Source organism: Phaseolus vulgaris, chromosome 1 (genome assembly GCF_051622355.1).
Source record: "Phaseolus vulgaris cultivar YP4 chromosome 1, ASM5162235v1, whole genome shotgun sequence".
NCBI classification, from domain to species: domain Eukaryota; kingdom Viridiplantae; phylum Streptophyta; class Magnoliopsida; order Fabales; family Fabaceae; genus Phaseolus; species Phaseolus vulgaris.
The window spans coordinates 37,777,996-37,796,151 of NC_143498.1; the positions used below are offsets into that span (position 1 = coordinate 37,777,996).

Consider the following 18,156-nt stretch of genomic DNA (forward strand, 5'->3'; position numbering starts at 1 on the left):
TGTAGTAACTAAGTGATGGATGCATGTTGTAATATTTTCTCTTATACCTTTTCTTCATACTATGATATATTACATTTCCATATATGGTTGGTACTTCCTATATCATGTAGATGAATAAGTTTTATATATTATATATTTCTAAGAGTAAATAATCAATTCAAATTGGTCTATAACAATTAAAATTTGATACAAGATGGAGACGTATACAAAGACAACAACTACAATCAATGGTTATATGTTGAATGAGTTTGGATTGCATTATTAGGTTGGTTAACACGTTTGAACACGTCTAAATGTTAGGATTTAATATGATTGTTAAATCTCTAACATACACCACATATCTTTGGGTTTGCTTGGCAAGATAAACCAGGACACACAAGAAATCAATGTCCCAACAACTTACACCCAAAGACAACAACTACAATCAATGGTTATATGTTAAATGAGTTTAGTTTGCATTATTAGGTTGATCCACACGTATGAACACGCTTAAATGTTAGGATTTAATATGGTTTTTAAATCTCTAACATACACCACTTATATTTGGGTTTGCTTAACAATATAAACTAGGACACAAAAAAAATCAATGTCCTAACAACCTTGGCCTTAGGGATCAACTTCCCATAATTAATTATGTTGTAATTTTGTAATATGTCATTACAATCAATAAATAAGCCATTTGATTATGCACATCTCATTAATTTAATATCAAAATTATATATTCACTTGTAGTGAAATATTATTTTTAACTTAATTAACAAATATTCAAATCGTTAAGAACATTATTGTTATTATTATTTTAAATTAAACATGTAATCATGATAACTTTTTTCTTAAATATTTTACATTTACACTTCTTTAGAAAATGTATATCACAACATTTTATACATTCAATAATTTATTAGAATTTAAAATTTTATTTTGCTAAAAAAATACTTAACATGGTGTTACAATTTTTGAAAATTATTTTTCACAACTATTATTATCTCTAAATTATTTATTCTTGCTAAATTAACTTATATAAATTTCTATTCATATAATTTTATTTATATTAATATTCATCCAATTATTTTATTTATGTCAAATTTCAATTTCTCTTTGAATAAATATTCAATTGTTTTCTTATTCGTTATATTATTATGCACTTGTACTTTACTTCTTTTCAAATTTATAAATGTTACTATAATTATATATTCCAAGTCAATTTTAAATGTATTTACGATTATACAAATGTAATTATATAAATATACTTATTATACATGTCATCCAAGATCACCTCTATTTGGTATGCATTTCCATTAAAGTTGACAAGTCTTGTTTATGTGTTAGAGTGCACGTTTATCTTGTGACATGTGTCCTGAATCACCCTTGTAACACCAAGATTATTATATAAATAATTTTTTTATTTAATTACAAGTTGGGAGTGATTTTTTTTTTTTTAATAAGATTTTCTTAGAGATAACATTAATCATAATATAACCTCATTGATAAAAATCAACATTTTGCATTTTTGGTAATTATTCACAATATATTCCAAAAATATATAAGTTTTACAATAATAAGAGTTCTACATCATGATAGAAAAATATCCATATATTTTATACATTTTAGAGATATTAACACTAAGTTCTTCATGAGTCAACGTTCTATAAAAGATCTCCAAAAATCTTCTTGAACAACTCTTACTAAACAAGTTATGCTTCGACTCATACAACAAGTATAGGAATGGCAATGCGGGTTGGCTCACCCCCGCATAGAATATGCAGGCTAATTTTACTAGCCCACCTCGAATAAGGGTTGGCCTGTGGGCCAGCCTACATATGAAATATTTTTAAAAAAAAAAAAAAATTTAAATAGAAATTTTGAATAAATTTAATTATTATTTTTTTATTTTAGATCTATTAGGTGAATGGTCTCGCAATATTATTTTCACGAGACATGTGTAATAAGATATGAGTAAAAAATTTGGAATGTGAAATACGAGACTGCATGAAGAAAAATATGGGGGTACAAAAAGAAAATTCTAGATTTTTAAGTTATGCGGGTTATGCGGGCCAGTCCGCCTCGCTTTGCCATCCCTAAATAGGTACATATCAAAGAAAAACACAAAAGGTAATGAGGTCTTCGTAAGCCGATCAATCTTAATAAACTTAACATACAATGCAAATAATGGGGTCTATGACTTGACCTATAGCCATGATAATGGGGTTTGTTTTTGACCCACAACCTCACTTGATCACATATATGGATCCATATTTCACTTCTAATCCACTATGAATATCAAAAGTTATTTGGGAAGTGATTAGGTATTTGAGTATTTCTCATTAAAAAATTAGTGCAATTGTATTTATTTTTCTCACGAATATTAGTCATTCATCGGCCCATAAAAGAGATATATACGCATTACCTAACTTTGGCTATGTTAAGCATGTTGGATTAGGATTCCTCAATCATATAATGAAACGAGAATAATGATTAAATAATACCTGGTAGACCCATGATCGTATGGCTGAGGGACGAAGACATGATCTTGATCAGGTTGAGAATAATGATTAAATAATACCTGGTAGACCCGTGATCGTATGGCTGAGGGACGAAGACATGATCTTGATTGGGTTCCCCTTTAGGGTGTATTGCTTAGAATGGAATTATGTGAGTAGAGAGACAAAGAGACGAGAGGCTCGAAAATCCCTTTAGAGAATGAGTTTTGGCCATGTGATGTTAGAATATGAGGATGTCTCTTTAGTTGTCTGGTAATCTCTATTTATAATACACCCAAGGGGAAACCCTAATTATTTATGGTAAGAGTAATTACGTCCATCAAGTAATTACGAATAATATAATAGGATAATTATGGTAATTGATCAATTAATAAGATAAATAATCGTGAGGTGCCACATAATATTCTTACATTCTCCCACTTGGCCAAAGGATTATTTATTATGAGCATTAGATAAGTCTGGCCAGATTTTAACACTCATTTTAGTCCTAAACTGTAATTGTAGTAGAGAAATACAGTCTTTGAATCAGTATTCAACTCAAACCCCCATTAATCATACTACAATACAAATTTAAAACTTAAGTAAATTTTAGGATCAATTGATAAGTAAGCCCTTTAGACTTTGATTTGTACAGTTAATGTCTATGTATATTTAGGCATGCATAAACATATTTAAGGACACACAAATCAAGGCAAATGAGGAAATTTTATTAAACATAAGTAAGTACAAATATGCTAAATAAGGTCTTTAGATAATCCCATCTTCGAAACATGTTCTTCGAATACTTTAGGTGGGAGACCTTTAGTCATCGGATCCGCAAGCATATTTTTAGTACTAATATACTCAACACAAAGCTTATTTTCCTCAACTCGCTCACGTACGAACAAGTACTTTGTATCAAGATATAATACAGCGCCACTCGAACTGTTATTGTTCGAAAAACTAACGGCAGCTGAGTTATCACAATAAAGCTTCAATGGCCTGGAAATGGAGTTAATGGCTTTGAGTCCAACAATAAGATTTTGCAACAACATTCCATGACAAGTTGCATTGTACACTGCAACATATTCTGCCATCATTGTTGAGGTTGTTGTTAATTGCTGCTTATGACTCTTCCATGAGATAGGCCCGCCTGCTAACATAAAGATATACCCAAAAGTGGATTTCTTGTCATCTTTGCATTTTGCAAAATCAGAGTCAGAATAACCCACCACTTCTAAACTGTCACTTCTCTTATAGGTCAACTTATAGTTTTTTGTGCCTTGTAGATATCGAAGTCTTAGCTGCTTTCCAATGATCTAGACCAGGATTAGATTGATACCGGCCTAGCATTCCAACAATGTACGCGATATCCGGACGAGTACAGACTTGAGCATACATAATGCTTCCAACTACAAATGCATAAGGTATCATCGCTATTTGCTCTTTTTCAGCCTCTGTTTTCGGACATTGAAAAGAACCAAAAACATCTCCCTTAATTACTGGAGCCACAAAAGGAGAGAAATGTTGCATGTTATAACGAGTGAGGACACGGTCAAGGTAGGCCCTTTGGGATAATCCCAAAATCCCCTTAGCTCTATCTCGGTATATTTCGATGTCAATAACATAAGCGGCTTCTCCGAGATCCTTCATGTCAAAATTATGCAAAAGTATGCGCTTTGACTCATGCAACATGTCTATACTATTACTTGTCAATAGAATGTCATCTACGTAAAGGACAAGTATAGTAAAGTTGCTCCCATTCATCTTGAGGTAGGTGCATTGATCCACTTGATTCTTAAGGAAACCTTGTTTCTTCATGACTTCATCAAACTTTATGTACCACTGCCATGAGGCTTGCTTCAGCCCGTAAATGGATTTCTTCAACTTGCAGACTAAGTGTTCTTGACCTTCAGGTTTAAAACATTCTGGTTGTTGCATGTACACGTCTTCATACAAGTCGTCGTTAAGGAAAGCGGTCTTGACGTCCATCTGATGTAGCTCTAGATCAAAGTGAGCTACGAGGGCCATTACGATCCTTAAGGAATATTTTCGAGAGAAAGGTGAAAAGGTCTCTTGATAATCAATTCTCTCTTTCTGAGTGAACTCTTTTGCATCCAATCTTGTTTTGAAGCGTTCAATGTTTCCATTCTGATCTAGCTTGGTTTTGAACACCCATTTAGATCCTACAGGTTTTACTCCGTCGGGTAATTCTACTAGATCCCAAACATTGTTTTTCTTCATGGAGTCAAGCTCATCGAGCATGACATTATTCCATTCAGAAAACTGATTACTAGTAATGGCTTCATTGTAAGAGGTAGGATCAGTATACCTTCCGGCATCCATTTCTGCTTCAGTCAGGTAGGTTACATAATCATCAAAATTAGTAGCAATTTTAGTTCTAGATGACCTTCTGAGCTGATTAGTGGGTTTTGCATTGTACTGATGTTTGTCGTTCAGGGTGCCTTCATTCTCGGATGGATTCAGAGTAGCATCAGGTTCTGAGCATGGAGTAGGTGGTGCAGTGACGCGCGGAGTGGATACAAGAGGAGTGATCAGAGGCAAATTAGTAGTCGATGTAGATCTCCTTCCCGCCTCTTGTACTTCTAGTAAATCCAGGTAAGGATTGTCACTACTCCCACTGATCTTGAAATCTTCTAGGAAATGAGCATGCTTGGTTTCTACAATGCGGGTGACGTGGGAAGGACAATAAAATCTATAACCCTTTGAGTGATCGGGATACCCGATAAAGTGACAAGTTACTGTTTTCATGTCAAGCTTCTTTAAGAAAGGGTTATAAACTTTAGCTTCAGCAAGGCAGCCCCATACTTTCATATATCTAAGACTCGATTTCCTTCCAATCCAAAGTTCATAAGGAGTTTTAGGGACAGATTTGGAAGGAACTCTATTGAGTATATGAACTGCTGCTTTTAATGCCTCGGTCCAGAGGAATAAGGGCAAATTGGAGTTGGCTAACATACTACGCACCATGTTCATTAGGGTCTTGTTTCTCCTTTCAGCAACATCGTTTTGTTGAGGAGTACCGGGTATGGTGTATTGGTTCACAATCCCCTGGCTTTTACAAAACTCAGAAAATGGACCAGGGGCTTGTCCCAAATCAGTATGTCTACCATAATATTCACCTCCTCTATCTGATCGCACAACTTTTATTTGAAGATCAAGTTGTTTTTCAACTTCAGTTTTATAATCTTTAAAAGTTGTAAGTGATTCAGATTTTTCCTTAATGAGATACAAGTACATGTAACGAGAATAATCATCTATAAAAGTGATAAATGAATTATGTCCTGTTATTCCAACGATGTTGTAAGGGCCACTAATGTCAGTATGAATATGTTCTAATAATTTTGAACTCCTAGTGGCACCTTTCTTAGTCGTGGATGTCATTTTGCCTTTGAGGCATTTGACACATGTTCCAAAATCAGTGAAATCGAGAGATGGTAAGACTTCATCCTTCATAAGTCAAGATAAGCGATCTCGTGAAATGTGGCCTAAACGTTGATGCCACAACATGGATGAAGTTTCCAAGTCTCGTTTTCTCTTGGTCTTTGTTAAGTTCTCATTAATATTATATGATAACAAAGATTTGGAGAAGCTATCATCTAGTTCTATCTTATAGAGACCGTTATCCAGAAAACCAGTATCAAACAATTGAGAATTTAAAGAAATAGTAAGTTTGCCATGACCATGGGAAACATAAAAACCATCAATATCTAACTTTGGTCCTGATACAAGATTCCAAGTAATCTCGGGAATATATAAGGTATCATAAAGTTTAATACATTTTCCAGTTTTCATAAGTAATTCTAAGGTTCCCACAGCTTCGACAAATAGTTCTTGTCCATTCCCCATCTTAAGTGTTCTTTGGTTTCTTTCCAGCTTCCAGATTGTAAGGAATCCCTGGATTGAATTGGTCACATGAACCATAAAACCAGAGTCAAACCACCAAGTATTAGTTGGAACATTTAAATTAAAGGACTCAATTATCATATTTAGATGATTACCTTTCTTAGCCAGCCACTCCTTAAAGCTTGAGCACTCAGACTGCTTATGTCCTACCTTGCGGCAGAACTTGCAGTAGGACTTGCTAGTGGATTTGTTAGAGCTGGAGGGTGCACTTGCATCAGTTTTAGGGGCCTTATTAGATTCCTTTTTTATGGAATTTGCCCTTCCGTTTCTTCGATTCAGCAACCACGAGGTAAGCAACATCTGGTTTCTCCAACTTCAGGCGCTCTTCTTCTTGAACAGTCATAGCAATCAACTCACTCATGGACCATTTGTCCTTCTGAGTATTATAAATGACTTTGAAGGCTTCAAACTCAGAAGGAAGAGAAGTCATAATGAAGTGGACTAGGAAACCTTCATTGATTTTCACCAGTCAAGGTCTCAATTCCCATATTAGGGGCTGGTTAGACGACGAATTAAGATAGTTAGGCTAAGGAAAAAGTTAGAGTGACATAGGGAAACTTAGATCTAAAGCAGGCATAAGTAAGAACCATTATGATAATGAAGCTGTGATAAAATCTATTATAACATCAAAATACTAGACTAGATTAGGTTCTACTTAAACAATCAGCTTTCACTTTGGTTAATTACCAATTATTTAAGCATAATGAACAATTATAAGTAAGGTATGTGCAATAAGAATGTGACACATCATCTTTGGGCAGAAGTGAACATTTAAGCTTATGCACATATTAAGTTTGCAAAACACAAGTGCATCAAACATCGTTGGACAAAATATAATTAATTGTGTTTTTAGACAAATGTCATGTGAATATTTAATAATTAAGTGTACTCACAAGTAAGTGAAGGTGCTTAATTAGACTCAAATAACAAGACATAACCCATCATCGTTGGACAGAAGGGAGACTCATGTTATTAAGTTTAAGCAAAAAAATTAATTTTAATTTTGTCAAACTTAATATTTTTTTATTTTTTTAAGAGTTTAACAAAATAAGTATTTTTTTTAAACAATAATTACGGTATCATGAGATTTACCATATTTAATTCGATAAATAAAAGGAAACGCGTAAATATGTTACTCATAAACCCGATAAGGTGAGTAGCGAAATATTAGGGATTTGATTTTAGATTTGGTCTTCAAAATTTTAATTAGATTGATATGTTTCCAAGTTTGACACGACTGCTATTTTCGAAAATAGTAATAATAATAATAATACCCGAAAATTAATAAGGAAAACACAATCAAGGAAAAACTTTGAGACTAAGATATCAATTTTTTTTTTTTTTTAGGAAAACACAATCAAGTCAAATCCATTCCTAATTAAGGTAATACTCACGAAAATTATATGAACAACAAATAATGATGATGAACATAGAATCAAAATTAATTTCATTCCAAATAAGGGAATACTCACGAAAATTATGAAAAACACATAACATTCATATTAAATTTTTTATGGATCTCGAAAAAATTAAAATTTATTTTATGATATCAAGGTGGATTATCGAAAATAAGTGGTTCAATAATATACCAAAATAAAAACATCGAAAATCAATAGGTTGAATCAAAATCCTCGTTTCTTCCAAATTTAGGGAAAACGAAAGAAGAATCGATTAAGCAACATAAACGCTCTAATACCACATGTTGGATTAGGATTCCTCAATCATATAATGAAACAAGAATGATGATTAAATAATACCTGGTAGACCCGTGATCGTATGGCTGAGGGACGAAGACATGATCTTGATCGGGTTGAGAATAATGATTAAATAATACCTGGTAGACACGTGATCGTATGGCTGAGGGACGAAGACATGATCTTGATCGGGTTCCCCTTTAGGGTGTATCGCTTAGAATGGAATTATGTGAGTAGAGAGACAAATAGATGAGAGGCTCAAAAATCCCTTTAGAGAATGAGTTTCGGCCATGTGATGTTAGAATATGAGGGTGTCTCTTTAGTTGTCTGGTAATCTCTATTTATAATACACCCAAGGGAAAACCCTAATTATTTATGGTAAGAGTAATTACGTCCATCAAGTAATTACAATAATATAATAGGATAATTATGGTAATTGATCAATTAATAAGATAAATAATCGTGAGGTGCCACATAATATTCTTTCAGAGCAGGTATCAGACAATTCCAAGTTTGGCCTATGAATAGCTTAGTCCAGGGAATTATTTTGAACTATCGAAATATTCACCTACTTGATAACTTCCTTAGACCCTACCATGGTCTCTGTCTTTCATCTCGTATTGTAATAAACTATGACTTTCCAAACACAAAAACTCATATATTAGCATGTAACTCAAAGCAACAAATTTTATGACTCTTTCAAAACTAACATATTCTTTGACACTCCCAAAAACTGCAAAAATATGATGACTATTAAAATATGTGATATTTATCTTACCAATAATTTATACACGTCATTTGAACAAATACAAAAAAACATAAAATAATAATGAAACATATAGTTCATTTTTATCTAAACTCATTAAATAAAAATAATAATTACTTTTACTTTATTTTTATTATTACTTCATATATTTCTTTGAATTATAAAAAAATAGTATTTCAAATAATATAAAAATACAATAAAATAATAATTAAAGCAAATTTTTTAAATAATTAGATATGGATCGATATCTTATAGAAAAATAAAATAACAAAAAATATTAAACTAATAAATAAGATCCATGTGTAACCAAAGATAAATTAAATTAAATGATATGAATATAAATAAATAATAAATAGGATCAATGTATAACTCAAGATAAATTAAATAATATAAATATAAATTGATAAATAAATAAATAAAATTATTGCTTAACTAAAGATAAATTCAATAACACAAATATAAATAAATAAATAAAAATTAATACTGGAAGAAAAAAAAGAATAATATATAATTCAATCGATTAATAAAACACAAATAATTTATTATGATTAATATAAAAAGAATTTAACTACATTCCCCCTTACATTTGAGGTGTAGATTAGAATTCTAGAAAATTCAAAATTTCGCTCCTCCAATTCCCTTTCTTTCTCTCACTCTCTTTTTCTCCTTTCTCCTTCTCTCACTTTCTTATATCTCCCTTATATCTCTCATCTCTCTCTTTCCTCCCTTTATTTTCTTCCTTCTATTTTTTTTAATCCTTTTTAGCTTTTACCCACCCCACACACGTATAAGGACAAATTATTTTAATTCTTATCTTCTTTTAATGTTTGGATAATATTTTTTATTCATTTGACCACAATGTTTTTTAAAAAGTATTTGATTTGTTTTCTAACGTTTAAAATTTATCTAGAATACAATATATTTTTTAAATAGAATATAATCACATTATTAGAGCGTAAGATTTGTTAACTCTTATTTTAGTAAAGATAAAATAATTAATATAGTTATTTTTAAAAGTATGGATGTTACAGTCCCAACCACCTAATGAATGTGAGGGTAATATCTCGTACAGGGTCACCTTTTTGGCACACATTTTCATTAAAGTTGACAATTGTTATTTACATGACCTAGTGTGTGTTTACTTGATGACACATGTCTTGAGTCACCCCAACCACTCAATGCATGTTAGAGTTACATTTTATCTCACCTTTAGTACGTATAGTATAAAAGAGTGTAGTTGGATGAGTGGAAGGGTGTGTAATTTAAAATTTATAGTAGTCAAAATGCTTCACATTGATGAAATGAATGCTTACAATTCCTTTTGTGCCTCAGTTGATTATGAGGGTGAGATGTCTACATTGTGTAGGTTCCCAAATGGTATTACGCTTAAACGTATAAGAGGATTATTGAGAGTGAATTGTTGTAAACTCAGGGTCGAGAAGTTATGAATTTATTTATCATGTGTCACTGTACCTTCTTGAAAAACTTACCATTTTGTTTTTGTTTCAAATGATGAAGATGTGTAAAACATGATTTGGTGGCATTCCCAATTTCTTAGATCAAATACTATGTCACTTTTTGTGAATATAATGATGACAAAACAAGTAAATGTGGATTATGGAACATGGTGCAATAGTAGTGGAAAGTAATTTATGGGTGATCAATTATAATTGTTGTTGTAGTTGCTATGTTTGTAGCATGTTTGTTGTTATTTTAAGCTTTGTTATTAAAGGTGTTTATTTAAATGTTATTTGGAAATGATTTTTCTTTTGCCTTTCAGAAAGGATATTTCGAAATGGTTTTTTTGCCTTTCAGATTTCTTATTTGGCAATTACTTCCTGCACCCGATCAATTGTGATTGGCACCCGACGAACTTTTTAAAATCCCATCATGCCCTTGTCTTCTTCACTTTGAAAATTATTGTATAGTGAGGTAGAGGAAGTTCATTGTTATGTGAAACTTTGCTTTGAGGTGCAAAAGAGGAGGTTACATTCATTGTGCACACACATTCAGTGTAAGCTTCGTTTGCCAAGTTAATGAAGTAAGTAATCAATTTTCAATCGTTTCTAGTTTTTGTTCGAGCTCAGCTGGTCCCGGATATCAGAATCCGGAAGTCTGTTTTTTTCACTATGGATATTAATATCCAGAAGTCAAAATTTTCAATACGGATATTAATATCTGGAAGTCAAAAGTCCAAAGTGTATTACAGATAAAAATATCCGCAAGTCAAAAGTCCATTACGGATAAAAATATTCGGAAGCCACTAATCACTTACGGATAAAAATATCCGGAATGCAATAATGAATTATAGAAAAATTTATGCGGAACGCAATAGTGAATTACGGATAAAAATATCCGGTAGGCATGACGTACCTTGATGGTTCCTTCGATGATGTTTCCTTCTCCGACTTCAGAAGCTCTCCGTCGCGGCTACTGCTGTGCCTGCGATAATGAAGGTCACGGTGGCTGCAAACGAATGGAGAAGAAGGTGGCTCACGGTGGCTGCAAACGAATGGAGAAGAAGATGGCTCACGGTGGCTGCGATAGCTGCTTCACGCACAAAGGAAGAAGAAGAAGAATAGGGTTGGGTGGTATTCTGAAATTCATTAAGGTTAATTTTGTTTTTTTCTTATATGTGATTGGGTGCGAGTTAAAATGTGTTGGGTGCAGGGAGAATCAGCCTTCTTATTTTGGAAACATCTTTTACTTACAAAACACCCCTTATTCAAGAATTATCCAAAACTGTCAAAGATAATTTGATAATTTTTTTAAAAAAATGTAAGGCTGCAGAAAGAAACACCCTATGCAATAACAACCCCATTATTTTAATTGACATTTTTAATATATAGAAAAGTATTTGTGAATGCTTATTATGTTGTTCAAATTCATTGTCCTGGGTCACAAAGTTAGTGACATGATGAACTTTTGGCGTTGTTGGTAATGATATAATGTGTTTTTCACCTATTATTTCAATGTCTTAATTAAACCCAATTTTTTCTTAACTTCTTTCTTCACTATTTTACATTCCCACATTTGCGTGTCAAAAACACTATTACACAATGCATAAAATATTCACCTTATTCATTTAATAAAAATTAATCCATTCATTTATCAAGTCCAAAATTTAACCAATTATTTTTACTAATTTTAACATTTCCCAAATAAGATTTTGTATTTATACACAAGCACCTACTCATATTATAATTTTAAATTGAAAATAAACCTACATAATTACTTGTAAATATATTGAATTTTCTTAAAAAAAAATCTTCAACCTTTTTCCTTCAAATTAATTACTTCTTAACTTAATTATTTTTCAAAAATATTATTTTACCTTATTTCTAAATAAATTGTACTTAATTACTTTTACAAATTTCTATTACCGACATATTACTATATTAAATTAACTTTCTCAATTTCATTTTTTTTTTATATTTATACACTTTAAAAAAAAAATCCTCAAATTAATTAATTTGAAACCATTAATATTTTATTTGTTTATTTTCCACAATTTTTCCTCCCCCGATATTTTAAAAGTAAAAAAAAAAAATAAAAAAAAATAGAAAACCCAGCTCTGAATTCGGTTTTTCTGGGAACCGATTCCGACTCGTATTCCGGCGATATTGCAACCAATCACAGGTCAGAATTCGGACAGAAACCGTGCTATCTGTGTAAATATTTTGCACACTAGAAAGAAAAAAACCCTGCTATTTCAGTGAAAAATTCTTCTTGTGTGAGGATAATGCTTTATCACTAAAGACTTCTGACTCAGGTCAATAGCAGACCCTGGTCTTATAAAAGTACAAAATGGTACCTTGGTTAGATTTTGTTGCCATAAATGAGAATGTCCGACAGCTTTTGCTTTTAAAACCCAAACGTGAACATGAGCTGCATGAATTTTTTCTCCTAAGAATTTGGTGAAAACAAAGAAATTTTCAAATCCAGTTTAGAGTAGAATCAATCCAGATTAAGCTATATTCAGATACTTCAACAAATCACGTGGAGCAACTAATTCTAAGTTTTCTTTCTGAAGATGGTATACAAAAAGATGTACACAGGACATGGATTCCCTACAAAAACACAAGGTTCCTTCTTTACACCTTACCCCTGGGGCCGAGAAAGCATGAATACAGGAGATAGGGAAAAGAGAATAAAAAATAATAAATCAACAACTCTGTTCCGCACGGGGGGAAGAATTCCTTACACAGGATCACACTGCCAATGAGATTTGGTTAAAAGTTACGTGCACTCCTGAAAATCCAATGAGAAGTGCTGTGAATGTCCATAAAAATTAACCATCAACACCGCAACATACTAGGTTATCCCTTGATGAGAGGCTTACAGTAAAACTACGTTTTTAAGATACCAGCCTTTGTTTTATACCAGGATAAAACTGTATCAGTTATCTTAATGTGTAACTGGAACCAGATTAGGCAGGGTGGTTATTCAAGTACGTGAAGAATTGCAAAATAGGTATCAGTTCCAATGCAATTAGAAAAGGTAATGGGCACCAGCTTAAGTTCAGTTATGATAAACAGCAGGATTTCCTTTTTAAAAATTCATATTGGCTTCATACATTTTGATATCAATATCCTTAGAAGTGCAGGGTCGGTGTACCTAAATTTGGCTCTATAGACACCAATCCAGAAGACCCAAATCCTAGATTTTGAAAGGGATAACCATGTTCAAGTAATAATTTTCTTTTTATACTAAACAATGAAGAATAAAAGAAACAGTATCACAATAAAGAAGAAAATATATAGAAATTTGACCTGGTAGAAATTGTCTGGGAATTTACAGCCGCTCTAGGAGCACTTGATCGTGCCCTATGATTATGTTCCTTGCTTATCCGCATTGCGGCAACCTCCTTCTCCATAGAAGCAACTTCCCTACGCATTTTTCTGGCCTCAACTTCCATAGCTTTGTTCAATGTATCAACCTTTTTTGCCAACATCTTCCAACATTAAAAAAAAAAATTGAATTAGACAAGGGAAAAAATGGAATCGGTAATCTTATTTATGAATTGAGAGGATACCTCTATGGCATCATCCTTATCTTTAAGAGTCTGGTCCTTTTCATGACAAGCTTTCCTAAGAGATATAACCTCTTTTTGCAACATGTCATACAGCATTCCTGAAACACAGTCTTCATTTTCTGCTTTAGATTTTTTTACCGGAATGCCATTTGCGCTCTCCTTATGTGTAGTAATAGTCTCACTGGTGATGGTCTGATTATTGGTGTTTGTTGGCATGTTATCTACCCGATTTGCATCAGAGGTTGGCCTCTCTCTCTCCAGGTTTCTACTACCACCATCATACGATCTAGATGAAAGTTTGGCATTTTTTAGTAACACATTAGCACTATTTGATCTTAGAGACCCTGATCTTGAAATTGAGGTTTTCCTCGATAGATATCCATTGGAAGAAGATGAAGAGATACTCTCAGCTCCACCAAAAGATTGTCTCCGTGAAGGCCCAGTGGCAATGTTTCTTCCATCTGATACAGTGAATTTGGAATTACCATTAGATGTCTTAACCCTTTCTTCCAAAACTTTGAAGCGCAATTGATATTTTTCCTGTGAAATCAATTAAATATTTTAGAATAAGCTTTTCAATAAGAATCAAGTGTTTGGAGTCAGATAAAACATTATGCACCTTCATTTGTGCCTCTGCTTTTGCAGTACGCTCAGCTATAGCCAATTTATCACGTAATTGTTGCATTTCACCCTACAAAATGATGTAATTGTTCATGTTTTCAATAAAGCCTAAACAACTTCATCTAATTTATGGGCCACCAAATAACTTCCTTCTAGCATTTATGTTATGGCTGAAAATAAATTACATAACTTCACAAATATCTCTCAGCCTCTCTTACAGTTTTTCCACTTATGACTGACTACCCTCTTTACTAGTCAGTGGTCCTCTAACCTTGGCATGAGAAATATAAACATCTAACCACAGTGTAACCAAGAAGACTAGTGTCAAAGATTAGAACAGGAAAAATGAAATATCTTGTACATGACACTCTGAAAACATCAATCAACAGGAGTATTTAGTGAACATCTGCTACCAGAAATATTCAAATAACTTTCAAAAGACAAAGCAAAAGCAATTTCAGAGCAGTTTACATGCCTGGAAAAATTTTCTTTCTTCTAGCCACTGCTTCACAGGCATCACTTTATCATTAGCATCTTTCCACTCATTTGCAACTACAGTCGCAACCCTGTTTGCAGTAACTTTGGCACGAGCTACTTCCCGCTCTAAAATTTTCCTTTCCCCCTATGTCAACTTTGAAGGTTAGAACTTATAAGCAGCTAAGAGCATCTGCAACAGACTCAAAACAAGAAACAGTATATATGATGATTACAATCTAAAGAACGGTAATAATTACATTCATCTCTTGCACTCTACGCCGGTAATCACGGACAGCATTAGCAGCAGCCCCACCAGCCAAGACTGCCTCTTCAAGCTCCCGAACAGTTTGGGTTAGCTTTTCAACTTCAGCAACCTTTTGCCTAAGCATTTTGTCCAAGATTTTGCCCTCCTCCTAACGTAAGAGTGTAAAATACTTCACTAAATTTTGTATTCCAATCGTTAAGTATGAAAAATATACGTACCTTACTAGCAAGTATAAGCACAAGTAAATTAAAAGAAATCAGAAACCTGGCATATTTCAATCTGTTTCATTAGCTCTTGATTTTTGTTTTGCAGATCATCAACCAAGGATGCTTTTGCCAAAGCAATCTGAACCGTTCTCTCAGCCTCAAGAAGTGCAGCCTCCTTTGATTTGGTTAGCCGATCAAGTGCTCTGTTGTCATCCTGCAGCTTTGCCACCTAAAAAATATAGCAGCAAGGATAAACAATATATACCCCTTTACACTTGATTCTGATCATTAAATGAGACATCCATGGGACATCAAATAACTGAATTAACTACCATCCAATCCCAGCTAAAAATCAATTCAATGCATAACATAGTAATCAAAATGTACCTCCATCCTAGCAAGCTTCAACTCTGCCTCCAGGGGCGCAATAATAGCTTCAATAGGAGGCATTTCATCATCTTTCTGTGCAGCATGCACTCTTCGAAGTGTGGCTTCTGCAGCAAATTGTGCAGCCAGTGCTGCCCTCTTCTCTTCATTGATTTTTTTTGTTTCAAGGTTCTGTCAATCATATTACTAGCATTAAGTTGCACTGAAATAATGGTTATTAAGAAGTGAAGAAAAAAAATCCAATGAGGTAATAACTAGTGTAACTACTAGTACTACCTTACTTTCCAGAAGAACTTCAGCAGCTTTTAGCTTTTCATCCACCTTGTTCAGCTCATCTGTCAGCTGAGATGATTAAACAAAATTAAAAGACGTTGTAAAAAATGGAATTTGTTTAACTACCAAAATCTTATTGCATGCAGACTCCACGCAGTAAAAGCCTCCCAACATTTATACTTCAAGTCAAAGGATTATGTAGTTCGAGAGATGAGAACATTCTGAAGTGAATGTATACAGTAGTGCATTGATTTGCTTTGTCAAAGACAACAAGGAAAACAAAAAAATGTAGTAGTTTATTGCCTTAGAGGGAATACTTGTTCATACCACAAAATACCTAGGTTTCTTGTGAATAAAATATAACTAGAAAAAAAAAAGAGCTTATCCTGGACCTTGAAAAAACTTACAAACACATGAGAAGCAAATAGTACAGAATTTTCACACCACTAATAATACATCTTCCTCGTCTATCATCTTAGTTTTCGAAGATTTTTATGCATTATATACTTCAAGCTCAATTGATTTAAATTTATTGCTGCTCGGCTTCTATAATAAGAAAATAGTTTTAAGCAAATTCACCAGCCAAATAGACATTAAACTCACTGTATGAAAACAAATAATCAAAGGACCTATTATCTTTTACTGACCAATTGAGCACTTAATTAAGAAAATCAGAAATGCCTAATTTGACGGTTCACCGAGATAGACACTATCCCATTTCCATCTTACAAGTTAATAAAAACTACAATTTTCTTTTCTGAAAAATTACAAAGCAGATTACAGCATATAGAGAATTCAAGAGAGAAGATACCTCTTCAACCCCCTTTTCCTTAAGACGCTCCGAATTCCTCAATGACTTAATTTCCGCAAGTGCATCCCCAAGCTCCCTATCCTTCTCTGCAAACCAGCTAATCCAGAGTTAAGAAAACACGTGACACAAATAATCAAACTAAATAAAGCAAGTGCATTTTTAATTAACTTGTTCTAAGCTTAGTTTCATCAAGCTCGTGATAGAAAAAACTAAGAAGAATCAATTATTTATTTAATTTCGGTTTTTTAGTCAATTTGAACATAGCACACTCCTTGCACACACGAATGAACAGGTATATGATACGATGTTTTATTTTTCGTTGAGAAGAAGTTGGTTAGTGAAATTGAAGTTGAAGAAATGGCGGATGCCTCGGAGTTCATTCTGGAGGCGCGTGAGCTCAACGCGAACCGGATCGGAGCCGTGAAAGAGCGTGATGAAGTCGTCGGAGGGTTTCTTGGGGCGAGGCTTGAAGGACTTAGCGTCGGGTTCTCCGGCATTCCCAATGTGGGTGCTCGCCATCACAGATCTGTTTAGCGATGCCTCAACCTCATACAAGAAGAAGAAGAAGAACCCTAACTAACCACAATTTCAAAATCAAAAACCAGAGTGAGAACAGTGGCTTTGTTTGTATTGTTGTAGTGTAAGAGTGTTAATGTGTGTTGTTACTGTTGGTGTTGTGTAGTGACAGTGATATTAGGATGTAGGCAGCGTTTGGAAGAGAGAAAAAAAAGGTCAAAGGATTTTAATTAGGGAAGATCAGTGATGAGTGGCACTGAGAAAAGGTGAAGTAGTTAATTTTTCATGGCAAAAAAATAGTTCTCATACAAAATTAAAAGTAAATTAAGAATAAATTCATTTATAAAAAAATATTAATTTCTTCCAAATTTAATTTGAATTAATGAATTCTTAATATCAATAAAAAAAAGGTTCATTCAAATAATTGGGAAGGAAATAGAAACAAAACTGACTTATATTAGTGAGCACGGTCTTAATATATAAACCAAAAACACTATTGTCTTTTTGTCTTTTCTCTTTCTTTTTTTAAAAATAACATATATATGTATAAATAATTACAAATTTAAAGTAATTAGTTATAGATTTTTTGTGTGAAAAATTAACTCGTTTAGTGAATCGCATATAATGAGATATATTATCATTGTTAAAAGCATTAAAATATTACTTTTTTGAAAGAATTTGATTTTATTTAAACAATT

The 18,156-nt window shown here is 33.0% G+C and overlaps 1 protein-coding gene across 3 annotated transcripts; it reads right to left on the bottom strand.

Moving 5' to 3' along the window:
- Positions 1 to 12,867: 12,867 nt before the first annotated feature.
- LOC137813966 (microtubule-associated protein 70-1) lies at positions 12,868 to 17,713 on the bottom strand. 3 transcript variants are annotated; one of them, XM_068616464.1, is made up of 11 exons: positions 17,311 to 17,713; positions 16,943 to 17,028; positions 16,135 to 16,200; positions 15,859 to 16,029; positions 15,530 to 15,700; positions 15,258 to 15,413; positions 14,999 to 15,145; positions 14,522 to 14,593; positions 13,903 to 14,442; positions 13,640 to 13,821; positions 12,868 to 13,118 (listed from the first exon to the last, which is right to left on the bottom strand). In XM_068616464.1, the coding sequence occupies exons 1-11, from the start codon at positions 17,459 to 17,461 to the stop codon at positions 13,100 to 13,102; spliced, it is 1,761 nt and encodes a 586-aa protein (XP_068472565.1). In that variant the 5' UTR covers positions 17,462 to 17,713; the 3' UTR covers positions 12,868 to 13,099. The 3 variants fall into 3 exon arrangements, with proteins under 3 accessions (XP_068472565.1, XP_068472564.1, XP_090158198.1); XM_068616463.1 differs by having other exon boundaries at positions 16,943 to 17,039; positions 17,246 to 17,694; XM_090302072.1 differs by having other exon boundaries at positions 16,140 to 16,200; positions 17,311 to 17,603.
- Between the last annotated feature and the right edge of the window lie 443 nt (positions 17,714 to 18,156).